At 47.8% G+C, this 27,834-nt stretch overlaps 1 protein-coding gene across 2 annotated transcripts in view; it reads left to right on the top strand.

Moving 5' to 3' along the window:
- Positions 1-27,834, top strand: part of PRDX4 (peroxiredoxin 4) — a 149,635-nt gene that overhangs the window by 61,030 nt on the left and 60,771 nt on the right. For both annotated transcript variants that reach the window (XM_078657842.1, XM_078657841.1), the window contains exon 3: positions 11,598-11,714. In XM_078657842.1, coding sequence (XP_078513968.1) covers positions 11,598-11,714 — 117 coding nt within the window. The remainder of the gene's footprint in view (positions 1-11,597; positions 11,715-27,834) is intronic.

Raw genomic sequence — 27,834 nt, 5'->3', positions numbered from 1 at the left:
GTTCAGTGGTGGAACCTCTTCTTCCTTTCAATGAGGCTCTAACAGAGCCCATTCTGGAGGTGTGGAAAAAACCTTTGTCTGCTCCAGCTGTCTCTAAAAGTGTAGCCAGAAGATACAGGGTTGCCCCTGATGATCCTGCCTTTTTAACCTCTCACCCTTCACCGGAGAGTTTGATCATTCAGGCTGCATGCTCCAAAAAGAACATTAGTGCTTTCCCTCAGGTTCCTTTTGAGAAGGAAGCAAAGAAGCAGGATCAGGTGGCAAAGAAGTCCTTCTCCTCTGCCAGTATGGCATTGAAGTCATCAAATGCCACTTGCTTGATGGGGAGATATTTACACGCTCTGATGGACTCTTTACATGTTCTGGTTCCAAAAGTTCCTGATGACAGCAGGAAGGATTTTGAGGAAGTCATCTCTGACGCTCAGGCAGCGGCTCGCCAGGTCATTCAGAGCGGTTTGGATACTGTAGACTCTGTGGCGCGCATTATGGGCACTGCTGTCGCTACTAGGAGGTCTGCCTGGTTGAAATCCTCTGACTTTTCGGCTGATGTTCAGGCGACATTATTAGATCTTCCTTTCGATGGTTCAGGCCTTTTTGGGAAGAAGGCTGATGCGGCCCTTGAGAGGTTTAAAGATTGCAAGGCGACTGCTAAATCCCTGGGTCTCCAAATGAGAGGTTCTTCAACTGGCAGAAGATTCAGAGGTTTTGGCCGTCCTGCCTTTCGGAATTCCCGGCAAGGCCAACAGCAGCAGCAGCAACAACAGCAGCAGCAAAACTCCTTATACAGGTCCTACAGGGGAAAGCAAAGAGTGCGTCCTCGTGGACGTCAGGTCTCTTCCTCCTCCACTTCCTCCAACCCTCCTGCCCCTGAGAAGCAGCCCTAGATCCGACATTCAGGATCATGTGGGTCCGGTTGGGGGCCGGCTTACCCATTTTCTACAGGATTGGGAATCGGTTACGTCAGATCTTTGGGTTCTCAATCTTGTAGAAAATGGGTATGCCCTTCCCTTTCGGGAATTCCCTCCCAATTTCCCTCCTTGCCAAGGGTATTGCTCCGAGGAGCATCTGTCTCTTCTGCAAGAGGAAGTTTTAACTCTGATAAGAAAGGGTGCGATAGAGGTGGTCCCAGAGCAGGAAAGGGGTCAGGGATGCTACTCCCGGTATTTCCTGATTCCGAAGAAGGATGGCAGGCTTCGTCCAATCCTGGATCTCAGGATCTTGAATCTCTATCTGAAACAGGAGAAATTCAAGATGCTCACCCTTGCTCAGGTTCTTCAAGCGCTGCAAGAAGAAGACTGGATGGTGTCACTCGACTTGCAGGATGCTTACTTTCACATCCCAATCCTGAAGTCGCACAGGAGGTATCTCCGTTTTACGGTGGGATCGCAGCACTACCAGTTTGCGGTCCTTCCGTTTGGACTTACTACTGCGCCTCGAGTCTTCACCAAGGTGATGGCAGTGGTGGCGGCACATCTCAGAAGGTCAGGGATTCCGGTATTCCCTTATTTAGACGACTGGCTGATCAAAGCGGAGTCGTCAGAGAGAGTGCTCCATCATTTGCGGGAGACAACCCAGTTGTTGTACAGGTTGGGTTTTTCAATAAATGTACCCAAGTCTCACCTGGTGCCCTCCCAGCGCAACCTGTTCATAGGTGCGGTACTGGACACAACCGTATGTCGTGCATTCCCTCCCCCTCAAAGGATTCGCGACATACGGGAGATGATTCCTTTGTTTTACAATGGAGCGGTCGTTCCAGTCCTGAAGGTCCTTCGCCTGCTCGGTCTGATGGCTTCATGCATTCTGTTGGTCAACCATGCACGCTGGCACATGAGGGCGCTCCAGTGGTGTCTCCGCAGGCAGTGGTATCAGCACAGCGGAGACCTCAGGGAGTCAGTGAGGATCTCCAGAGAAGCTGCAGCGGATCTGTCTTGGTGGGGCGTGGAAGGCAATCTGTCCCAAGGAAAGCCTTTTCAACTTCCCCCATCGGTGGCCACGGTGATAACGGATGCATCCACTCTCGGGTGGTGTGCTCATCTGGGGGATCTGGAGGTCAAAGGCCTTTGGTCTCCAGAGGAAAGGTTGCTTCACATCAACCTTCTAGAATTGCGGGCGATACGTTTGGCGCTCAAGGCCTTCCTCCCTTCCCTTCGCAGTCAGTCTGTTCAAGTCCTGACGGACAACACGACTGCGATGTGGTACATCAACAAGCAGGGAGGAGTAGGGTCGCAGTGTCTCTGCAGAGAGGCTCTGCGTCTCTGGTCCTGGGTTCAGGACCATCAGATTTGTCTGATGGCAAATCATCTGGCCGGTGTTCTGAACGTTCGTGCAGACAGTCTCAGTCGGCAGTTCTCTGCCGACCACGAGTGGAGGCTGCACCCGGAGGTGGTTCACGACATCTTTCAGATGTGGGGGACTCCTCGGGTGGACCTGTTTGCCACTCGCGAGAATGCGCACTGCCTGTCGTTCTGCAGTCTCCAGTATCCGATGCAAGGAGCCTTGGGGGACGCGTTTCAGTTGAGTTGGAAAGATCAACTCCTTTACGCGTTTCCCCCCATACCCTTGATTCCTCGGGTTCTGAGGAAGATTCGCCAAGACCGGGCCCAAGTCATATTGGTCGCTCCGGATTGGCCAAGAAGGGTGTGGTATACAGATCTACTCCACCTCTCCTCTCACCCGCCGCTCCGTCTCCCTCTCAGGGCAGACCTCCTCTCTCTGATGGAGGGGCAGGTTTTACACCCCCACCTCCAGACATTGCACCTTCATGCCTGGAGATTGAGCGGGGCAACCTGAATTCCTTTTCCCTCCCGCCTGACGTTGTGGATGTCATCTTGTCAGCCAGGCGTGACTCCACTAAGTCCATCTATTCTTATAGATGGGCGAAATTTGTCACGTGGTGTGGGGAAAGGTCTGTTGATCCTTTGAGGGCCCATTTGTCTAATGTTCTACAATTTGCTCTTTCTTTGGCGCGGCAGGGTCTGGCGGTTGCCACGGTAAAGGGTTACCTGTCGGCGCTGTCGGCTTTTCTCTGCTTGCCTGACCAGCCCTCTCTTTTTAAGTCTCCTGTGGTCTTAAGGTTTTTGAAGGGTCTTACTAATATGTTCCCTCCTTCACCTTTCATTGTGCCTCAGTGGGATTTAAATCTTGTATTGACCTTTTTGATGGGGGCTCCCTTTGAGCCTCTCCACAAATGTCCCATGAGGCTTCTTACCCTTAAGACAGTCTTCTTGGTTGCAATAACCTCGGCAAGGAGGGTTAGTGAGCTTCAAGCTCTTAGCTCCAAGCCCCCATTCCTGACCATTCATGTTGATAGAATGGTTCTTAGGACCAGGGCTGCTTTTCTGCCTAAGGTGGTAACTCCCTTCCATCTAGGACAGTCCATTACCCTACCTACCTTCTATCCTCCCCCTCACCCTTCCAAGGAGGAGGAGAGACTGCACCGTCTGGACCCTAAGAGGGCGGTGTCCTTTTACTTGGACAGATCCAAGGACTTTCGCTTGGAGGACCAGCTCTTCGTTGGATTTGCTGGCTGCAAGAAAGGAAGGGCGGTCCATAAAAGGACTTTATCGAGATGGATCGTCCTCTGCATAAAGATCTGCTACTCTTTGGCCGGTAAGGAACCACCAGAGGGTATAAGGGCTCATTCAACTAGAGCTAAGTCTTCAACCTCAGCATTGGCTAGAGGTGTGCCTGTGGAGGATATTTGTAGGGCGGCGACTTGGTCTTCCCTCCACACTTTCGCGAAGCATTACTGCTTGGATTCCGAAGTGAGGAGGGACGGCCATTTTGCGCGCTCTGTCCTTCAGGATTTCCTGGTTTAGAAGAGTGGACACCCTCCTCCGGGAGTGGGGACTGCTGTGGGACTCTATTCACAAGGTGAGGAATCCACACGGCAGATGTATCTATCAGAAGAACAAGTTACTTACCTTCGGTAACGCTTTTTCTGGTAGATACTATATCTGCCTGTGGATTCCTCACCGACCCACCCGCCTCCCCGTTGTCCACTCTTCTATGCCAGAGTTACTGTAGTGTAATATATATATATATTTTATTGTCAAGGAAATGTTTCAGTTGCTTTCCTGCTTTTGCTTAACACTGTGTGTTTTGCCTTGAGTACTGTGTACTGTGTATACTTGTATATTTCTACTGTCATTGGTCCGTCCGTGTGCCTCGATGGCACGGAAAAAAGGGCGGAACTGATGTCATCACGCCGGCGTGGGCCTATTATAGGCGTCGGTGACGTCAGCGGAGTCGCGAGCGAGGTCGTGTCTCTATGACGTCAGGAGTCCACGTCGGCGCGAGGCTACGAAAAAAGAATTTCCGAATGTTGCTGACGCAAGGGGGTATTCACAAGGTGAGGAATCCACAGGCAGATATAGTATCTACCAGAAAAAGCGTTACCGAAGGTAAGTAACTTGTTCTTCTGTGCCTTGCCTTCCGTTCATCGATGTGTGCATTATTTCTCCAGTGCCACTCATTTAATCACCCATCCCACCTTCGCACATCCACTGCAAAGCACTTTCCCATGCACGGGATGGGGTTGGCTATTGAGGAGACCCCTTTCAATTACTCTAGCTTTCTCCACATTCTTAATGAAACTTCAGAATCTATGATCATAAGAATGTAATAAGGAAAGTGCACTGTGAACTAAACGGGAGCTTTTCAAAATGAGTTTTTAATCTACGTTCCCTTGAGAAAAATATGGGGATGAGATTTAATGTGTATGAAGGGCCGTGTAGAGTAGCCTGAGCTAATGCTGTTATTTTATGCTATTTAACAGCTTATTTAAACTAAATAATTAAAGTAGGGAAATGCTGCCGTTGATGGAGGTCATTGGCGCTATTGGACCATGATGTGTGAAAAGTGTTCATAGATGCCAGGCTCCTAAATCGGTGGCAGAAGTTATAAAACCACCATGCTTACCCAAAACATTGATTCCCGTGTTCGGTGAAGCAGTTTCTTTCGACTTCTACCTTGTGGAGGGGGGCATGCAACTCCGTAATGAATTACTCCGTTTTCATCCAGTCCCATCTGTCGCGCCTTAGCCCGCCCAAATAATGACAGGACACGGAGCTGTAACAGGGGCAACCTTCTTTATTCCCTGCCAGGAAGTTACTGGCTCACAATCTAATAACTCCTCCTTTTCCTGTCCCTCCTTGCTCCTCCTTATTGCCTGACCTGTCTCGCTGGACAGTCAGGCATGGCGACACGACATCTCCCCCTTTTGTTCAAAGAAGTGGTGCTACATTTCTTCGAGTCGCCGTGGTTTCCTCACCAGTCGTTTGGGGCGAGTCTCTCTCTCTGGCGTGTGTCGACGTCGCTCTGGACTATTGGCCGATCTCGGCTGCTGATAATGGTGGATCTCAGTGTTGTCGTTTTGACTGGTAGAGTCACTGGACGTGTGACCCGACGATGATTCATGCCTGTTCACTGGATAGTGTCTTTTGAAGTGAGATATGTTTCTCGTTATTTGCTTGTGATCAGCTTTGGCTGTGATCATGGTTCCTTTCCTCTTGTGAACTTGTAGGGGAAGGTTCAGATATCGGCTGTCTGCTTTCGTTCGCCGGTCTCCTCTCACTATGACCCAGTCGCCTTCGCGGATATCAGCTTCTTTGGCGTGTCGGCGACTGTCTGCATAGGTCTTCATCTTCTGTTTCTTCTTTCTGTCAATGTCGACTAGTGTTTCATGGTCTACAGTGACGGTCCTTGGTTGAGGCATGGTGTCTACCATGGGTACTCTTGTTCTCGGTGTTCTTCCCAGCATTATTGAGGCTGGACATTGATTCGTGGTGTTGTGGGGGGTGGTCCGGTAGGCCCTTAGTACTTCGTTCAGAGTTTGTTGGACATCTCGACGTGTTATCTCTGCTTGTTGGATGGCTTTCTTTAAAGTACCCATAAATCTCTCCACCATGCCATTTGCTTGCGGCCACAGTGGGGTTATTTTGTGATGTTTGAAGTCTAGATGCTTCGCGAATTCCGCGAACTCATGGCCATTGAACGGAGGCCCGTTGTCGGACTTGACTCTTGTGGGGACGCCCCAGGCTGCAAAGATGTCGTCCAGTACAGGAATAACAGCAGTTGCTCTGGTGGATGCTATCATGTGTGCGAAGGGAAATCTTGAATATTCATCCATGACAACCATGATGTACTGTCCAGACTGAAGCGGTCCAAAGAAGTCGACCGCTACCTGCTTCCACACTTCATCTGGCAGTTCAGACATTTGAAGAGGTGCTGGTGGTTCCTCACGACTCACTAGTTGGCACGTCATACAGTCTTTTAAGGTGGTCTCTACCATGGAGTCGAGAGAGGGGAACCAGACCCGTTCTCTCAAAGTTTTCTTTGTGGCATTCAGGCCTCTGTGTCCTTCGTGGGCTAGATTAATGATGCCTTGTCGCAGGTTATGAGGAATCACGATCCTTCCCCCTCGCAAAAGAAGACCGTTATCACTGATGGACAACTCCTCACGAACGCGGTGAAACGCTGTGAGGTCGTGCAGTGGAGGATCTGATCCAGGCGCGGTGTTCAGTGCGTTGCGCCAGGAGTTGTTGCGCACGTGAGTCATGACCGTTTGAATCAGTGGATCAGACGCAGTTTGAATAGTTTCCAGAGGAACTGCTGGCGGACACGCTGCGTCAATGACGAAATGGATGTAGTCTGCCAGCGATGCAGGTTTAGTGGCACTCGGCAACGGGTGGCGGGACATATAGTCCGCGGGGTTTTCAGCTTTGCCTGGTTTGTGAACAATTGTGAACACATAGTCTTGGAGTCTCAAACCCCAGTGTTCGATGCGAGGTGGCATCTTGGCGTTGGGATTGCCAAAGATTGTGAGGAGGGCTTGATGATCCGTAATGATGGTGAAATGTTTTCCGTATACAAACAGATGAAAATGTTCGCACGCCCACACCACAGCCAAGCTTTCCTTCTCCGGTTGGGAGTAAGCTCTTTCCGTGTCCGTGAGGCTGCGACTTGCATAAGCAATGATGTGTCGTTGATCAGAATGGTCACGGTATTGGGCAAGAATGGCCCCCAGGCCCACCGGACTGGCGTCAACAGTGATCTCTGTCCTTTTATTCGTGTCAAAGTATGCTAGGTTAGTGGCAGACCCCACCGCTTGTTTTATTTCGTCGAAGGCTTGGGCACACGCTCGTGACCACTCAAAGGGTTGTCCTTGACGTGTCAGTTCTCGGAGCGGGTAGCTGATGGTGGCGTAGTCGCGGATGTATCGCGCGCAGTAGCTCGCCATTCCTAGGAAGGAGCGGAGATCACTTACATCACGGGGTGTCGGAGTGTCAGCAAGTGCAGTTACCTTGTCGGGATCTGGTGTCATGCCTTCCCTTGAAAAGGTATGTCCATAGAACTTGAGGGTGCTTTTGTGGAACTCGCACTTCTCGGCATTCAGTGTCAAGTTTGCTTGCAGTAGCGCGTGGCACACACTATCCAGCGCGGTGTCATGTTCAACTTGATCTTTACCGAACACCAACAGGTCGTCGCTGTAGTTGAATGAGTTCGGGATCCCTTGTATGACCTTCCGGATGGTTTCCTGGAATATTTCGGCGGCTGATGAAATGCCGAAATTCAGGCGCTTGTATCGAAATAGGCCTTGATGCGTGGTGAATGTCGTGATATAGCGCGATTGTTCGTGAAGCTCCAGCTGGTGGTAACCTTTGTTCAGGTCAAGTTTGGAGAAGATGGTAGCACCATTTAATTTTGTGATCATATCACTGATATGAGGCCCTGGGTGTCGCTCCCGTTCGATGGCGGTGTTGGGCGCTCTCATGTCCACGCATAGCCGGACTTTATTGTCTTGTCCTTTCTTCGGGACCACCACGACTGGTGATACCCAGGGAGTGGGTCCGGAAGTGCGTTCTATGATGTCTGATTGTAGAAGGTCTTGTAGCTCGTCATCAACGGCCTGTTGCAGGTGGAAGGGTACCTTCCTGTGATGCTGTGCAACGGGTGTGATGTTTTCATTGATGTGGAGTTTTACTTTGAAATGGTTTAGTTTACCTAGACCTTTGAAAAGTTTGGGAAATTTGGCCACGATGTCAGGGGCATCTTCTGTCATGTATAGCAGCTCCACCAGCTTCAGTCGTTCCGCCGTTGGCAAACTGAGCAAGCAGTCGGCGAAATCTGGTCCTTCTACAACGTGGACATATGCAGGAATTTTTCTGTTTTTGAAAGTCAGTGTGGTGTGAAACCGGCCAAGGCATGGTAAAGGCTTCCGGCACATCCATGTGAAAATGCGGACTGCCGCTGGCTCTAGTTTGGGTCGGTTCTTCATCTTCTGGTATTCTAGTGCACATATGTAATTCAACGAGGCACCTGAGTCCAGGACAAATTTCGCTGGATGGTCTCCTATCAGGATGTCCAGTTTCGGGTATCGTTTGAGTCGATCTGGGTCAGCCACCATGCATATGTATTCGTCACTGTCCTGCATGGTTGTGGACGAATCAAATACTCTGCAGACATATTCGTCACTGTCTTGTGACACTGTGGTGAGTGCTGATGAGCTGTTGGATGAAGAGCGATGAGCCCGTGACCTCGTAGAGTGATGACGGGAACGAGGTGTACTTGTGGATCGGCTGTGGCGCTGGTGAGAGTATGTCGAGCGGGTGCTGGAGCTTGATGAGTCTGACGAGCGGCTCTCTCTTCTCGTTACAGCACGGGCATGGTGCCGGGTGGCAGATCGTGGAGTGGGTGACCTTCGGGTAGATTGTCTAGCCTGACAGGCTATCTCAAAGTGGTTGTCCTTTCCGCATCGGTGACATCGTTGGCCGATGGCCGGACACTGCCCCGAGTGGGGGTAGTCCTGACCGCATCGGTAGCAGGCGGGTGCAGGTTTGGTGTGTTTGGTATGTCGTGAGTCTCGGCGAGGCGATGATTTCCGAGAGCTGAGGTGATGCTTGCTTGTCCTATGCGCACTCGACCCTGGGCGGATGTTTGTGCGCGACTGTATTCGGAAAGCCTGCTCTTTGTGGTCTTTGTCTTTGTGTTCAGGCTTGTGCGTTTCCATCCTCTTGGCATGATCTTCTGCTTGGTCGTTAATCCTTGTAAGTTCTTCGATTTGTTCCAGTGTATAGGACTTCTTTAGGAGGCGTCTTCGTAGCGATTCTGAACGGCAGCCATCAATGATTCGGAGCCATAATGCATCTTCCGTCTTGAAGTTTTCGAAATCACAGTGACGCGTCATCCTTTTGATGCGCGTGATGAAATCACCCATGCACTCTCCTTTCTCTTGAGACGCTAGGTTGAATACATAGCGTTAGTAATCGACGTTGCGCTTGTGCAGGAACCGCCGGTCGAGGGCAGCTTTCACTTCGTCATAGGTGGCTGTGGCAACGTTGGGCATTTCTTTGATTATTTGTGCTATTTCTTGGCCAGCAAGATTTCGTAGCGCAACCAGCTTGCGTTTGGAGTCTTGTACGAGAGACCCTTCCATGTAATCTTCAAAGTCCTCGCTCCAGGTTTTCCATGCAGGGCCCATGGTGTTGCCAGGCGTCAGCACTAGCGGCTGTGGCTGTCGCATGAAAGGTGCTCCTATGGACGCTATTTGAGGCATCGCCGTCGTGGTGGGTTGCGTGGGTGCACCTCCGGTCGAGGACGTACTTTGAGCATCAGTGTCAGACATGGTGGCACTGTATATTAGGTATTTGCGCTTCTTGTCACCAGTATTCTCTTGGTATTGTATTCTTTAGTGGTATTAATGAGTATTTCAGCTTATGATAGGCTTCTGCCGCTCCTGCGTGAGGTACTTGGCCGTGTTCCCGCCTTTTTGTATGTTTAAGTCACTTGCCTGACTTTAAAATGGCCGCCGCGTGGGACTCGGGAGTCTGTTGGCTTGCCTGACTCTAAGATGGCCGCCGTAGGAGACGCGTGGGTCTATTGAGGGCTGGCGCCTGACTCCAACATGGCCGCCATGTTCCCCGGCTCTCGGCAATCTCAAGCGCACGTGCAGACCCGCTCTGGCTTGTCTAGCGGTCGCGTGTGCTGGGGACTCACCCTCGCTGTCTTCAGGCCTCGCAGGGGTGCAGGGACATCGCGCTCACCTCGGCGCTGCTCAGCTGGGCTCTCCACGTCTTGCGGACCACAGTCGTCACGGGCAGGTACTGGCGCGCCTCACGTCGCTTGGCAGGCTCTTCACTTCTCCGCAGTTGGGCACTAGCATGCAGGTGTACCCTCGCGTGCTCTCGCATGCTCCATTCGTCCGTGGGCCAGGATCCACCGCAGGCGTCGTTCTGGTGCACGCTCTTTTCTGGCGCTGCTGGCTGGTCGTTGGGGCCGATACTCGGCTGGGCTGCGCGACGTTGTGTGGGGCTTGGCTCATCCCACCCTCGTCGCCATTGTCGCGCCTTAGCCCGCCCAAATAATGACAGGACACGGAGCTGTAACAGGGGCAACCTTCTTTATTCCCTGCCAGGAAGTTACTGGCTCACAATCTAATAACTCCTCCTTTTCCTGTCCCTCCTTGCTCCTCCTTATTGCCTGACCTGTCTCGCTGGACAGTCAGGCATGGCGACACGACACCATCTAGAAAGCCCCCACCCCCTCCAATCTAAACACTAGATAGACGTAGTGAGATTATTTTTTTCAAGCCTTCAATTTAGAGGACTGAAACTTTTTTAAATATGTGAAATGAGCGAAAAGGCGCTCCTGTTTATGCCCCACATTGATATTCAACAATCTGGGCCTTAAGGGACTTGTTTTGTGATTTTTCTAATACTCTGCTGCATCACTGGCTAAGTGGTGACTGTGGTCCTTGGGCGTCGGGCATTTTCTAATCTTTGCCGTTTTTGTTTTACAGCTTATGCAGTATGGTTGTTTTTTTTTTTTTTCTTCTTCTTTTTTACTGATTACATTGGTCGTTTTAACGTTCTGAACTGAGCCACGTTGACCATCTGCCAATCTGTATGAAATGTTGATTACTTTTTATAGAAATGTTTAGCCATAACCTGTTTAAACTTTTTCTAGGGGATCCAATGAAGGTCTAGTCACGATGGATAGTGGACCATCGAAATCGTTGTAATCGTGTTTGTGTTTAAGATTGTCTTCAGTTTTCGTCTAATATGTTCTGAGTAGAACTTGCTGTGCACACATGGGTAGTCCCATGGCTTCGACATTTATTACACCACTTAAAGCATCGTCAGTTTTACAATTCTAGCAATTGCTGGTTGTAGAATGAGTATGTATGTGTGTGCTTAGATTTAATCATTCCACTGCCCAATATCTGCACTGCCTGGTACACAGCAACTTGTAGGACCGATCAAGGGACCTGCCCTGTGTTCCGTGAAGCAGATCTGTCTACTGGATTAACTTTGGCTGACTGTTGAATGCTATTGGGGACATAATGGAATGCTACATTACTGTCTCTGTGGAAATTAATATAGTTGTCCAGATTACCTGGAACATTGGAAATCCTTCTAACTTGAAAATCCTATAATTTTTACTATTTGAGAACTAGAAAATATTTTATTTGATTGCCAATGTTGCATTTGGAAAGTCAGAGGTAAACTGTACTAGTCTGCGATTTCATAATTGAATGTTAAAATTGTTACAAAATCGTACATTTGTGATAACTTGTAACTGTTTTTCATATATTTCAGCACCTTTGTCTGTCCAACAGAAATAATAGCTTTTAGTGACAGAATTGAAGAATTCCGATCTATTAACACTGAAGTGGTAGCATGTTCTGTGGATTCACAGTTTACTCACTTAGCATGGTAAGTACATTAACTTTTTCATACATTTTCTAAGAAAATGAATTTCCTTTTTGAAGTGAATAATTGTATTACTCCAATTTAGGTATGTTTGAGCGCTTAGAATTCTAAAAGTGAGTAGTGCACCAATACAAAGTTTTTGTGTAGAGCGAGCTTAAACTGCGCGTAAGTACTTACAAAAAAATAGCCAGGGACATAACTGTTAATTTCAGTGTCAAATGCACTGGATTTAGCATCGCAAATCTGTAATACTGTCAATGCCGTTTGATGATTGCTAGAAGTTCTCCATCAACCTTGTAGGATGCTTTAATGTTGGTAGATCTCCTGATTTTTAATACTGAAGGAGAGTTATAATACTGGGTACTGTTCGTAGGAAGTGGTCTAGAGTAAATATTGTGTTTCCCACCACGGAATTTTTATCTCTGCAGAGCACACTTAGTGGAGTAAAATGAATTGGCGTACTTTGAAGGAGCCACAATTTTGTTCTCCAGATTGCGTTTTTTAATATTAGGGAAGGGGTTTCTGTTGTCATGTCAAGTTGATTGCTATTGGTCAATGCTATTCTAGTTCTATTTAAAAAAAAACATGCGTAGGGTTTCTAGCTAAGTTACTAAATGTGAGCCGTTAAGAAAACGGCAGATCTCATTGAGGACACTGAATAAGTCAAGAGCACTTGAAGATGAATAAAGATATCTAGCAGATGGACGTGAAGTTTTTTTTGTGTGCGTGATATGATGTTGCAGTTGATTGGAGAAACCCATACTATGATTTGACATTTTTACATGTTGGTGGAGGAAAAAATTCTGGTTTAAGAAAGCACTAGGATATTTGAAAAAAATGAACTCTAGAAAAGAGAACTATACAAACTGGTAGATAATTCTTGTGAAATTGGAGTAATCGTAACAGCAGCTAGATATCTTATGTTGGATAATTATGATTTGCTGGTTTATCACATTCAGCCTCTCCGTTCCAACATAAAGTGACCATTTACCTGGATTACCCACTATTGCAGTGGTTCTTAACCAGTGGTCTGAGGACCCAAGGTGCGCAAGGCCTTCTCGGGGTGCCTGCGACTGTGTTACAAAATTAAATATTCACATACATGGATTAAAATGAAACTATAAAATCAATATTCAAAATTGAACATTTGGAAACATATATTTGATTGTGAATTAAGCAAAATATTCCATTATTTTAGCATTTTGTTTGGTGAATACTTGTTTCTTAATGTTCATCTATTGTTTTGCGGTTCAATCCCTAGAAATTGCTGAGGCAGGGGCACCCCCAGCTTCCAATTATTACTCAGTGGTGGTCACTGGATTCCAGTAATGATTCAGTGAGGTTTCACGGAAGTCAAAAGTTGAACCGCTGCTCTATTGTATGTAGTTGTAACCTATCCAATGTTTTCTTATGCCAGGCTGATGTTCTTGTAAGCTTGTGTAAGGGTTGGGGCCTATTTAACTTTTAATGGGTTTAGGGAACATAGTAGGAGTTAGGCTTTTTTGATGGTTAACCTTTTTTCCAGCCGTTGTCTTAAATGGTAAGGTTTGGAGGATCTGGAAAGTTGCAATTTTAAAACCAGTGTACCAGAAAGGTGTAGTACTTTTCTTCATTTGTTGTGTTTTTCCCAGGTGCTACACTGTTTGTTGGTATAGTTCAAATGTGACTTACTTAGTTATTAGGGTGCTACAACATATACGTTCAAACCGGGTTTTGAAATTGGATGTCAACCATGCATGATTTATTGTGAGCTGGTTAGTTTGGTTCGTGGAGCCTAAAAAAAGGTGGTCTTGTGCATTGTGCATTCACTAATTGAGCTATTTAATAACCTATTTTGACATTGATTGTGGGTTAAAATGGTACATTGGTTTGCACCAGGTCTATCATAAATATATGTGCAATTCATGTAGATTAATAGATCCGAAAAAAACTGGTCTCTGGTCTTCTATCATACAAGATGGTTTTGAATGGCCTCCGCATGAGGCAAGAATGTGTGCCGATCCCCATGCTTGTGTTGGTAGACAAATCTGTTTACTGCCATCGTGTGCCACGGAGGTAGATACAGTAGGTACATCTGTTCTCCACTAGGTTGATTCAGTGATGCTAGAGGTGTCTTCCAGACTGCTCACTATCTGGTACTGTGATGGGGTTTTTAATGGATAGCAGTCACTGTACCTTCATCCAGATGTTTCTTTGAAAGACATGACTAGGAGAAACTATCTTCAGTGCTTCGGTTCAGAAAGCTCCTTCTCATCTCCTGGGTCATCTGGTGCACTGACTGCATATAGTTTGTCAACTAAGCTTCCTTTTTCTGGGGTGCCACTGCAACTTTTTGCGTTGAGCATGAGCAGCGCATGCGCTGCCCTGCGAGGCATGCTCTATTCAGGTATGGACTTGAAGCTCCGTACATATGTCATTGAGTTGTCATTGTCCTATGGAAACAGTGCCTGGTCTCATTTGGTAACCTCACATGGCGACACACCGTTACATGTGTTACTCGGTAGGCCTTAATTACAGCCTCCATTCACTAGTTTGTTAAATAGCAGGACATGCTCTTTCAACGCTTTATTTTTTTTACTAAAGCACGTGGTGGCCGCGCCTTCGGTGTATTTGCGCCGCCGAATGAGACCGGTTTCTTTTTTTTTTTTTAACTGCTCAATGCCGCCGTTTCTCTTTATTGGTGGCCAAAGCCCTTTCCTTATTCGAGCCGTGTCTAAGGAAGGGGGCATCACCGCCATTAAAGAGAAGCCGAGACATGGAGAGCTTTTACAAAAAAATCCACGTGTTTGTCAACTTGCATAAATTGTATTGTATTTTGTAATACTGAGGACATGTGAATCCGGTAAGCACAGGACTTTCCAAGGTTGTTTCTACTGATTTATTTTTCTCCCACTCTGCCTCCATAAGGCTAGAAACGTATTGATGGGGATCTGACACTGAATTGAAAGGCCCTAGTTTTGTACACTATTGACCAGATTAAAAAAATAAATACATGGGGGGGACTACAAAACTGCTCTTAACACCTTCGCTGCGGCGGCTATTCCGCCGCAGCGCTAAGGGGGCGGGGGGGGGCGCGCGGCGCGCCCATGCTGGTGACGGAACCGCTCCGTCACCAGCCTCGGTTGAGCTGCGCTCATGACGGAGCGGTTCTGTCATGGCCCCGCCTGCTCAATAGAACGCGCCGCGCAGGCGCGAAATCAGCGCCGCGCAGGTGCGTCGGGCGGGCCATGACAGAACCGCTCAGTCATCAGCACAGCAGCCACCGCGGCTGATGACGGAGCGGTTCCGTCATCGGCACGGAAAAGGTTAATCATCTACTCCATCGGAACTCAAAAAATAGTGCTGGGGAGGCGGGCTAGGGGGCGAGGAGAGCAAGCAAGCTATCTCCTCTTTCATGCAAAGTGACCTTCATAGTTGTTCCTCCAGGCAAGACTGATCGACCAGAAGGCAAAGTGTTGTATTGCTCCTTTGCACTCTGAAAGTGGTAAAAAAAAAAAAGCAGAGCTACTTTTGTCATCTGCGATTGCACAACCACTTTCCTTGGAAAGATGCTAACCACTGAACGGGAGGACGTAGTGGGGTAATGGGTGGCAGGAGAAGAAAGTCTTTGATACATCTTAGCTCTCCACCTTGCCCCCCATGCCCCCACCCTCAGATGAGCCCTTCATGATTACTCTTGCTCAAATGTCTTCCTCAATGTTTGCCTCTGATAAATACTTGATGAATGCATGGATTGCTTTAGTCCCACCTGGCAACTGCCCATGTCCTACCTCGGTTTACAGCTCTAAGGTGAGGTTGTTGGAGCAGAAATGGAGGAGGTGGTGGCTGTAGGTTCAGTGTAGGGTCTTTTAGTGCAGCCTAAGCTTAGCGCAGCAAGTCTTTATCAAAGTCATAGCAGTGTTTGCAGACTACCTGGGATGTACTATTTATACTTGCTGGTCGTGTAGTGAGTGAAGGTTTCTTGCTCCAGAATCATTTTGTTGCATTGCAACAATTATCCTTCACCATAACACATGAACTGCTTGGTGAATGAAGGCTTATTAGTCTCAGTCTAGTCAATAGATGTAATTAGGGCGATGATGCACAGCAGTGGGTAGAACTGTCCTCCTGTTAAAGAGAGTGGAGTCCTTCGGGCCTTGCCTTGTAATTTTTTTCTCTTTCCTTCGCCATACTGTTTCAGAAGAGTGAGGAGAAATTAATGTTTCATGTTTCTTTGCGGTCACCCAGCAGACTTCATATTCTGAAGCTTGCAAGAGATCTTACTTCTACCTGTAGTACTCCTCAACTGACAAGCATCCATTTAGAATAATGCTCTTCCTACCTGGCAGCAGTGCCCCTTCCGGAGGAGTAAGTTGGGGAGGGGTGTGTGGCTTTTATTTTATTTTATTTTTTTATGTATTGACACATGCTTTGCTCCCCTCTGCTACCTAGGAGCACGCTCCACATTCTGGGGTAAGCAGCTGGTGATCTTGGTACTAAATAATACATACATTAAAAAAATTGTGATGCTTTAACTACAGAGTGCATAAGGTCTGTCATTGGGTCTTCGTCATTTTTGGGAGAATTTCAGTATGTGTGGTAAGTCGTGCTTAATGAATGTCAACATAATACATACATATGTTTCACCTCTGGAAATCTTATTCTATGAAAAAACATGATTTTTGTGATACGAACAACCAGTTTTTGGATTGATGAATCTTTTACCTTCTAGATTGAATTTATGTATAGTCTAGGGGATTCTAGTACCTTATTGTAGGAAAATAGGATCTGCTTCTTATGCTTACCCCCACTTGTTGCTGATGTCTCCCGTTTTTGGACTTGTCTGACTAGGATCCTGCTATCCAGGGCACCAGTCTGTCTGCTTTCTATCTTAAATTGCTATGTATGTACTTTAGGTACACTCCAGATTTGATACTGGGATACTCTGGAAGTGCCTTGTATATGGTACACCATGTACCCAGGGCATACGTACCCCAGAGGCCTCCAATGGGCGGAAGCATGTATTATGTCACTCCTGAGAGGCCATTCAAAATGACACAACAGGTCTGCTACAGCTTCCTGTGTAAGCTGGTGCTTGCACCAATTAGCTATAGGTTCACTATATCTATCGGTCTAATTATCACTACTCTTAAAAACCTATCAGTCACCCCTATGGAAAGCCTTATCAATCCTGAAGGCAGGGTGCTGGGTTTTATGTGAGAGGGTGCCCCTGCTTGAGTAGGGCCCCTCTGCAGCCTTCGGAGACCATTCTCTGGGGTTGTCTGTGATGCAGCCATACATTAAAGTTAAGTTGCATTATAACCTTGCAGTAAATGCTAACTTTAAAACGGCTGCGTAGAAACATGTCGTGCATGGTGTCAAACACCTTGGAATCATACCTCCACACCAGTGACTGGTGTGGGAGGTAGGATTCCACCCTTCAGAAGCGAGCTTCCTGGGTCCCCGGTCTACCCAGTACCAGCTTTCAACACGGGCAGCACAAAATGGAAGCTGCCAGCCACAGATACATTTCTGCCTTCCTGTTGCTGAGCCAAGCTCGAGCAGAGTAAGGTATGACAATAGGCATACTGTCACAGGGAGGTGTAACCGCCTCCCAGACAGTGCAGTGTATTGGGGCTGGGTGGGTGCACTCAGAGTGCCAGAAATTCTGCACTGGGGGCACATTTGGTGTCCCTGTGCATAGTCCAGCTCAAACAAGTTCTGGGAGCCATTGACTCCTGCTCTGACGCAAAACTGGACCAAGGACATGGATGAAGCCAGCCCTCTGTCCTGCCCCTCCCCTAGGAGGGTCCCCTGAATCTGTTTAACCCTTTCCTATGGGTATAAAGTGGGTTACCTGGCTACAGGACTGTAGACCTGGACATGATTCTGCTAAGAAGAAACCAAGTACTTAAACTGTCTGCACGACGCTATATGACTGAAGAATCTCCCTTTGAGTAAAGGAGTTACTCCCCTGCACTAGCAGGCACCTAATGCCATCTGACCGGCTTGCTGCTCTCGAGCTCCTGAGGACTCCGAAGATTTCAGCAACACAGGAGGTGGGTTTCCGAAGGTCCCTGAGGCCGATCTGCCCTCTCAGCAATTCTGAGACCAGTATCCATCATGGGGACTTCGTGACCCGAACCCCTGTGCACTGCGTACATTTGCAAGTGCATATGCTTGTTGGCGATTCCCAAGCTTGTGCATTGGACTCTGTGTAGTCCTGAGCAGTATTTGCATCGAAGAAATCCAGCCTCCTTGCACTGAGTGCTCTGTGGGCTGGTACTTGGCAAACTTTCTTGAGGTCTCCTCGCGACTCCTGGTCCGTTGGCCTGTGGGTCCTGACGAGGATCACCTTGTATGTTCTTGGGCTTCCCTGGTTGCGCCAGACCTGCCCCGACTTTCCATTGCTTAGAGTCCCCTGGACCTTGCTGGTTCACACCGTAACCTGTTTGCCCTTCCTGCGTGGGTTACATTTGCCAAGGCTTGTTGGTGGTCCAGCCGGTCATCGACCCCTCTGCACTCTACCTCCTTCGTGGGACAGCTCCCCTCCGGATGCTGGTCGTCCTAGTCATCTCCTGGTCCCTGTGGCTGAAGAGTCCAGCATCCCTTCGCACCTGAAGCACGCGACATCGGTGGGCATTCGACTACCGAGCCCCTGGTCACCTGAAGTGACCCAGACTCTGTCACCTCTGCTTTCAGATTCCTCACACTTAGAATCTAGTCTTGGATTCCACCGGACACTCTTCACCTTACCGGCAGCAGTACTTCTTCGCAGTTCTCCATTGAAAACAACGAAGGTTTCCAACACCACTTAACCCCTATGCATCCGGTTCCTCTGGGATATGTAATATGGGTACCTCGGTACTCACTGGTGGGTTTGCTCTAGAACCTCCTATGTTCCAAAGGGTTTTCTTGAAGTCCTCCTCGAAGTGTCCTTAAACTGTAACTTTGCAACCGCGGTTTTCCCATAGTTGTACGGTGCACGCGAGGCTGGAGTAACTAGAATAACAAAGGGCATGTGAAATACCCTGGAGTAAAGGTATTACAGGTATTCAGTGCAGGCTTGGAATGCAGTAACTTGTGCATGCATGATATATTGCTCTTAACACGTGCACGCAGGTAATACTTTACTGCGTGACGGCTCAATGGCCCAGAGACTGACCATGTCAGAAGTCCTGGGGGAGGCGGGTCCATTACAGAGGATCTGGGGAATGTAGGCCAAATTAATAAGCAGACAGAACTGCCGTCTGGGTGGCTAAGTAGGACAGATGGAGACTAAATCAAAGGCCTGGCAGGGTGGGTCGGACAGATCCTAAATCAACGCGGGCTCTGGAAATGTGGGTGAAGTGCAGACAAGCAGAGTACTCTGGCGTTGGCATCTGGGGCAAGGGGGCCGCGGTGCAGTGCAGACATGTAATCTAGTGCGTGGGTCAGACCCCCGACGTGCAGCGCATGCACAGGGCTTGGGGTACTTTCTTGAACTAGAAATGCAGGGTATCTGTGGCCCTGCGAGAGTGGGCTAGCCTCAGGCTTGATTTCAGAGGTCCTCATTCAACAAAGGAGCCTAAGAGGGAAATTGCGACAGGGCCAGGCCGCCCCCCACTCATAACACTATCAACAACAATGGCCTTCCCTATAGTTCTATGAGATAAATATCCCTAGATCAATTGTATCGCTTTTATTGTCAGGCAGACCCAAGGTTAACTGTGCCCTTCAAGCCTACTGCGCTGCTAGCGGTCGCATAAATGTTTACTCATGCATCTAAAATCGTGTGTGTGTGCAGGTATGGCTCTCTCAACTGGGTACTAACTGCTTCCTCCGCCCTCGTGCCTGTGAAAAAGGGGAAGGGAAGGTTGACAGAGCCTCACGGGAGCAACACCCGGGGGGGAAAATTTACAGACTGGTACTCGCCTGAGTCCCCACTTATCATCAGCATCTGTCAACCCAAACAGAAAGGGGATAAAATAGTGTGCAAATAAATCAAAACCATACGTGTAACAAAGTTTAAAGTGACCCTTATAAGTTTAAAAAGAGCTGTGCTAAACTGGCAGTCATCTCTTTATTCTTTGCTGTTTGCGCGCTCTAATAAAAACCAAAAACCAACATGTTTCCTCACCGTTCTTACTTTACCGGTGATTTCTTCAGGGTTCTGTTCGGGTCAGCATGTGATTTACACCTCTGGATTCTCCGTGTATTGTACCTGTATGAAACGAGAGAAACCACACACACACCATGTACTTGCTGTATCACTCCATCTCCATGTTTGAACTATTAAAAGTAAAATCGACTTGGGAGGAGATTTCACTCGAGTCTTGTGATTCAATTTCATACTGTACCAGGTGGCCTCTCATTTCCAGCCTACCGGCCCCCGTAGGAGAATCTCTGTTTAGGGGCACCCCTTAAAACGTAAGCGGGTCCCGTGTACCGCCAGCAGGTCGGTATCTGTGAAGGAGAAAACATGGCCATGACCTGTGTGCAGATCATTTTTATGTATTTATCCTAAGTCCTGGCAATGTTTTCGATTATTACATTTGAATTCGCCATCTGAGATTAGTAGCACGGTATTTCGTACTCACGCTCTCGTAGCCTAAAATCAAGCGACCCTGTCCCCCTTTACTGGTTTCATTCTGTATTGCCGTACTTGAATAGAAGACGTGCTTCGGTTAAGCTAGCTTGCGCCTGTCCCTCATGGTAGGTAGAGTGCCGCTGTATAACCTTGCTTCACCCCGCATTGGTTGGCACTCCCACCCGCCTTTGCTCCTTACCGGTATATTTTCGTGGTGTGGCTTCCGCTCACCCTTCTCATTTTACCGCGCTGCCGTGATCTGTCCTAAATATCACGGTTGTGTTCATTACGCTGCGTGGCAAATGGGTGAGGCCTGCCGATTTGTGCTGTAATTGCGGCCGCCATCTTGGAACGGATAGTGTAAGTTCTATTCCCGGTCTACTGCATGTTCTGTGGAAGCGTTTGGACTCACAAACGTACGTGACTATCCTAGTTGTGTATTTCACCTTACATGCGGTGCCGTATTTATGACCATTGATACGTTTCATTAATCTCTGGCCCTTTTATGTGTGCAATAGACTCCTGCGAGCTAGCAGGCTTGCTATTAATTACTGATTTATCAACTGGTTTATAGGTAGTTTTAAGGTGGTGTTAAAAGCCCCTCCGAATTGTTGCAATCACTGTGTTTAGGTGGCCCTAGGCACATTTATTGTGCTCACATCATAGTTTTTCACCCTCGTGCAACAGCTCTAGTACTTGGGCCGTCATCTATTTTTTTTTTTTTTTTTTTTTTTTTAGCAGAATCCGTGTTCTCACCAGATAGAGAGGGGCAGTAATTCCCTCTACAACAATGATAGGCGGTTCCATTCAATGATTTCATTCAGGCCTTGCTGATCTGTTCCCTCTTCATAAATCCAACGGGCCTCTTTCCTGAGTAACCTGTTTCACATGTTATGCTGATCCCCCTTAACACTTTCTATTACCACCCATCGTATGTCCCTGGGTTGATGTTTCAAATCACAAAAATGTTGCACTAGTTTGGTCGTCAGTTTTGCTGTTTTTAAAGTGCTGAGATGCTCTTGAATTCTGGTTTTTATTTTTCTTGTTGTCAGACCAATGTAATGCAATTCACATGGGCACGTGAGTCTATAAATGACATTCCGTGTGTTGCAGTTACTGAATTTATTCAAATGCCAGGTACTTCCATTCGTCCTGCCTATCGTGCCGGTTTTTCTTGTGAGAGCGCATACGTTGCAGCTCCCACAGGGGTAGTGACCCGATGGAACTGTGGATTCAGTCGGTAACGGTGATGCTCGTGAGTGGACCAGCCGGTCCCTCAAGCTGGAAGAACGCTTGAATGCAAAACGTGGTTGCGGCATTCGCATCGAGCTAGTGCTCAATAGATGCCAATGCTTCCGAATTATTTGGCGGATTTTGGTGGAGTGGGGGCCAAAGGTGGTGACTACTGGAATGCAGTCATTGTGTTCCTTTGGCCTTCGGTCCAAGAGGGCTTCTCTGGGGGTGTTAAGTGCCCGCTTCTTGGCCTGTTTTACAATTTGTTTTGGGTAGGCCCTGGCGACAAGTTTATCTGTCAGGTCCTCGGTCTGTTGTAAGTAAGTTTGCACTGTGGAGCAATTCCTGCGATACCTCATAAATTGCCCGACTGGCAGGTTGTCCCTGAGGGCCCTTGGGTGGAATGAATCATAATGCAGTAATGAGTTCTTGTCCGTGGGTTTTTGATGGACTTTGGTGATGAGACCATTATCTCTCGCTTCTATGTCTAGATCAAGGTATGTCGCCTTTTCACGGTCCACTGTCCATGTGAATTTGAGGCATCGATCCAGATTGTTGAGCCAAGTCAAGAATTCATTGAGTCGCTCCAAGGACCCTCTCCAAATACATAGAATGTCATCTATATATCTCTTCCAGAGGACAATGTTCCCCTGGAAGAGATTAGATTCGTGGTAGATATAGTTGGTTTCAAAATGCCCCACGTATATGCAGGCTAGGGTTGGGGCAAATGTGGCCCCCATCGAGGTCCCCGATATCTGTAGATAGAGTTGTTCTTTGTAGGCAAAGAAATTCCGTGTCAGAGCCATTTCAATACATTGCAACACAAAGGTCCTGGCCGTGTCATAAAACCACTCACATTCCTCCAGGGAGCGAGCTGCTGCCACCAGCGTCGCCTCCTGGGGTATGTTCGTGTAAAGTGACTCGATGTCTATGGTCACTATGAATTGCTCAGTTTGATCATACGTTACTATCTGTAACAGTCTAAGGATGTCAGTTGTATCCTGCACAAACGAGGGTTGTGTTACCACACATTCTCGTAAGAAAGTCAGAAAATTGTGACAAAGGCTCGAGCAAGCAATTAATGCCTGATACTATCGGCCGTCCAGGCGGGGGCCGTTGTGCCTTATGAATTTTGGGCACAATATAAAAGGCAGGTACCCTCGGGGTCGGATTTATCAAAAATTCAGCTTCCTTGCTTGTGAGCCACTTCTTTTCCCGTTTGTGCACGAACATACCCCAGGAGGCGACGCTGGTGGCAGCAGCTCGCTCCCTGGAGGAATGTGAGTGGTTTTATGACACGGCCAGGACCTTTGTGTTGCAATGTATTGAAATGGCTCTGACACGGAATTTCTTTGCCTACAAAGAACAACTCTATCTACAGATATCGGGGACCTCGATGGGGGCCACATTTGCCCCAACCCTAGCCTGCATATACGTGGGGCATTTTGAAACCAACTATATCTACCACGAATCTAATCTCTTCCAGGGGAACATTGTCCTCTGGAAGAGATATATAGATGACATTCTATGTATTTGGAGAGGGTCCTTGGAGCGACTCAATGAATTCTTGACTTGGCTCAACAATCTGGATCGATGCCTCAAATTCACATGGACAGTGGACCGTGAAAAGGCGACATACCTTGATCTAGACATAGAAGCGAGAGATAATGGTCTCATCACCAAAGTCCATCAAAAACCCACGGACAAGAACTCATTACTGCATTATGATTCATTCCACCCAAGGGCCCTCAGGGACAACCTGCCAGTCGGGCAATTTATGAGGTATCGCAGGAATTGCTCCACAGTGCAAACTTACTTACAACAGACCGAGGACCTGACAGATAAACTTGTCGCCAGGGCCTACCCAAAACAAATTGTAAAACAGGCCAAGAAGCGGGCACTTAACACCCCCAGAGAAGCCCTCTTGGACCGAAGGCCAAAGGAACACAATGACTGCATTCCAGTAGTCACCACCTTTGGCCCCCACTCCACCAAAATCCGCCAAATAATTCGGAAGCATTGGCATCTATTGAGCACTAGCTCGATGCGAATGCCGCAACCACGTTTTGCATTCAAGCGTTCTTCCAGCTTGAGGGACCGGCTGGTCCACTCACGAGCATCACCGTTACCGACTGAATCCACAGTTCCATCGGGTCACTACCCCTGTGGGAGCTGCAACGTATGCGCTCTCACAAGAAAAACCGGCACGATAGGCAGGACGAATGGAAGTACCTGGCATTTGAATAAATTCAGTAACTGCAACACACGGAATGTCATTTATAGACTCACGTGCCCATGTGAATTGCATTACATTGGTCTGACAACAAGAAAAATAAAAACCAGAATTCAAGAGCATCTCAGCACTTTAAAAACAGCAAAACTGACGACCAAACTAGTGCAACATTTTTGTGATTTGAAACATCAACCCAGGGACATACGATAGGTGGTAATAGAAAGTGTTAAGGGGGATCAGCATAACATGGGAAACAGGTTACTCAGGAAAGAGGCCCGTTGGATTTATGAAGAGGGAACAGATCAGCGAGGCCTGAATGAAATCATTGAATGGAACCGCCTATCATTGTTGTAGAGGGAATTACTGCCCCTCTCTATCTGGTGAGAACACGGATTCTGCTAAAAAAAGATGACGGCCCAAGTACTAGAGCTGTTGCACGAGGGTGAAAAACTATGATGTGAGCACAATAAATGTGCCTAGGGCCACCTAAACACAGTGATTGCAACAATTCGGAGGGGCTTTTAACACCACCTGAAAACTACCTATAAACCAGTTGATAAATCAGTAATTAATAGCAAGCCTGCTAGCTCGCAGGAGTCCATTGCACACATAAAAGGGCCAGAGATTAATGAAACGTATCAATGGTCATAAATACGGCGCCGCATGTAAGGTGAAATACACAACTAGGATAGTCACGTACGTTTGTGAGTCCAAACGCTTCCACAGAACATGCAGTAGACCGGGAATAGAACTTACACTATCCGTTCCAAGATGGCGGCCGCAATTACAGCACAAATCGGCAGACCTCACCCATTTGCCACGTAGCGTAATGAACACGTGAACACAACCGTGATATTTAGGACAGATCACGGCAGCGCGGTAAAATGAGAAGGGTGAGCAGAAGCCACACCACGAAAATATACCGGTAAGGAGCAAAGGCGGGTGGGAGTGCCAACCAATGCGGGGTGAAGCAAGGTAATACAGCGGCACTCTACCTACCATGAGGGACAGGCGCAAGCTAGCTTAACCGAAGCACGTCTTCTATTCAAGTACGGCAATACAGAATGATACCAGTAAAGGGGGACAGGGTCGCTTGATTTTAGGCTACGAGAGCGTGAGTACGAAATACCGTGCTACTAATCTCAGAGGGCGAATTCAAATGTAATAATCGAAAACATTGCCAGGACTTAGGATAAATACATAAAAATGATCTGCACACAGGTCATGGCCATGTTTTCTCATTCACAGATACCGACCTGCTGGCGGTACACGGGACCCGCTTACGTTTTAAGGGGTGCCCCTAAACCGAGATTCTCCTACGGGGGCCGGTAGGCTGGAAATGAGAGGCCACCTGGTACAGTATGAAATTGAATCACAAGACTTTCGAGTGAAATCTCCTCCCAAGTCGATTTTACTTTTAATAGTTCAAACATGGAGATGGAGTGATACAGCAAGTACATTGTGTGTGTGTGTGTGTGTGTGTGTGGTTTCTCTCGTTTCATACAGGTACAATACACGGAGAATCCAGAGGTGTAAATCACATGCTGACCCGAACAGAACCCTGGAGAAATCACCGGTAAAGTAAGAACGGTGATGAAACATGTTGGTTTTTGGTTTTTATTAGAGCGCGCAAACAGCAAAGAATAGAGATGACTGCCAGTTTAGCACAGCTCTTTTTAAACTTATAAGGGTCACTTTAAACTTTGTTACACGTATGGTTTTGATTTATTTGCACACTATTTTATCCCCTTTCTGTTTGGGTTGACAGATGCTGATGATAAGTGGGGACTCAGGCGAGTACCAGTCTGTAAATTTCCCCCCCCCCCCCGGGTGTTGCTCCCGTGAGGCTCTGTCAACCTTCCCTTCCCCTTTTTCACAGGCACGAGGGCGGAGGAAGCAGTAAGTACCCAGTTGAGAGAGCCATACCTGCACACACACACGATTTTAGGTACATGAGTAAACATTTATGCGACCGCTAGCAGCGCAGTAGGCTTGAAGGGCACAGTTAACCCTGGGTCTGCCTGACAATAAAAGCGATACAATTGATCTAGGGATATTGATCTCATAGAACTATAGGGAAGGCCATTGTTGTTGATAGTAATTGATTTCAGAGGTCTCCGGGCATTTCTGGTGCACTCACCTGGCTCGTTGTTGGCAGGGGGCAGGCTCGTCCCGTAGGGTCTGTAGGAGCTGTAAGTTCCACTGTATCCCATCTCGTAGGGCTTGGGTGGGTAGGAAACTGAGCTCAGGCCGCCGGGGTGGTACTGGTAGGAGCCCAGCTGCCCAAAGAGGAGCCACCTCCCCCGCAGTGCTGCTGGTTGGTGTAGTAGCTGCTGTCCGTGGCAGACACCGGTAGCGTGGGCGGCTCCTACGACTTGTGAAGGCTGTGGTAGTTGCTGGAGGTCATCTGGGTGGAGTGCATGTCCGAAACTAGGCTTTGAAAGACACCGGTCATCCCTGGGCATGGGCAGATGCGGCGGGGTGTGCGCGGAGTCCTGAGCAGTGATCACAGGTGGGCTGCACTGTGCATGGTCGCCCCAGGGAAGTAGAGGACTGGAAGAGGCAAAACGGTCTGGGCAGTCCTGCCTACAGGTCTCTGTCAGAGAAACAGAGTACAAAACGAGCGCTGTGTGCCTAGCGTGCGCTGCGCTTAAAGTTTAAAAAAGACCAGCTATAACACAAGCATTTTATTTTTTTATTTTTTTTTATTTACCGCGATGGGTGGATAAAAGAGAAAAAATAAGTAGGATGCTAGTGCTTTGCTTTTTTTTTTTGGGGGGGAAGTGCGGGGGGCGGGGGGGGGAGTGCAACAAGAAGGACCTGGCTGGGGCATGCATGTCAAAGGACGCAGGTGCTGGAACCAACATATAAGGTGCAGGTGGGGGCAACAGCAAGGAGGGCAGGGGAAAGAAAGAAACAGTGTGGATGCAGGGGTAGAAGCAATGGGCGAGAGAGACAAACATATAGTAGATGGGAGGGATGAACATGGGTTGATGCTTTTAGTAAGCAGCGCAGTATGCCCCGCTGCTTATTAAAAGCATCAAATATAGAAAAATACAGTGTGCCAGTTTGTTGAGTGGCACCTTTACATTGCGCTTTCTCACCAAAAAAAGTGCCTGGAGTGTCACGGTGCCAGTTAAGCCTCCAGCCCAGGTGGGCGGGGCTAAAACTGGACCGGGTTCCACGACCTATACGCATGCACATCTTCTGTGCGTCCGCGTGCACATTGGAATCCGTATTGATTCCAAAAGGCCCTTCCAAGGCGAGAGCAGCGCGTGCATGCTTCTAACGCCAGGCGAGACCTAAAAATCATTGGGGTGTACTTGGGGGAAGTGAAGTCCTGTCACCCTCTACTTTTATCGACCCGTTTCAGTCACTTGTGTGCCATGGGGCAAGTGGCCTTGTTGGGATATGGATCCCTTCAACCAACCTCCCAAAATATTTTGTACGTGGAAGTTTTAAGTTACTATACATGCCAGTTGTGGTAACACATCAGTAAATTCTTAGACTGACCGTAATTTTGGTGTTAATCCATGCAAATAAAAACATTCTCAATAATTGTGTATATTAACATTCTTGCCCAACGGATTTGCTTCTCTCCCAGTCTCTACTTAATTCTCACCTCATATAGTTTAAACACACACACGCACTCACACCTGTATCACCTGCATGCCACCAACCATTGTGTAGTAGTAGTAGTGATTCCCCTGTCACTTTTTTTAAACAACCCATAAGTGGATTTGTAGTCTCTTACCTGAGTTTCATATTTTTCGCTCTTAACACTGGGTAAGAGTGGGACGACATAATATTGTCACGTTCTGGCAAACCTGGGGGAATCTGACTTCCCTCTCCACTTACCCCTTTCTAAAAGACTGTCATCCTCCTTCACAAAGCACTACTCTTGTTCCTTTCGAGAACATTCACATTGTCCAACCAAAGGTCACGGCATTCTTGCAGAAATAGGCTTATTTCACTTTGCAAGGTACATTTTGTTCTTTCCAGTATAATGCATTTATGGTAGACTATGGTAAGTATTTGTATCTCTTTATCCTTGGTTAAAAAAAAATGTAAAAAAGTTTGGAACTTTAATGTTCTAATCTTTAAGCAGT

The sequence above is a fragment of the Lissotriton helveticus genome, chromosome 8, assembly GCF_964261635.1.
Source record: "Lissotriton helveticus chromosome 8, aLisHel1.1, whole genome shotgun sequence".
Taxonomy (NCBI): domain Eukaryota; kingdom Metazoa; phylum Chordata; class Amphibia; order Caudata; family Salamandridae; genus Lissotriton; species Lissotriton helveticus.
Note: the sequence above shows the minus strand (reverse complement) of the source record. Positions and strands in the feature narration are given on the sequence as shown.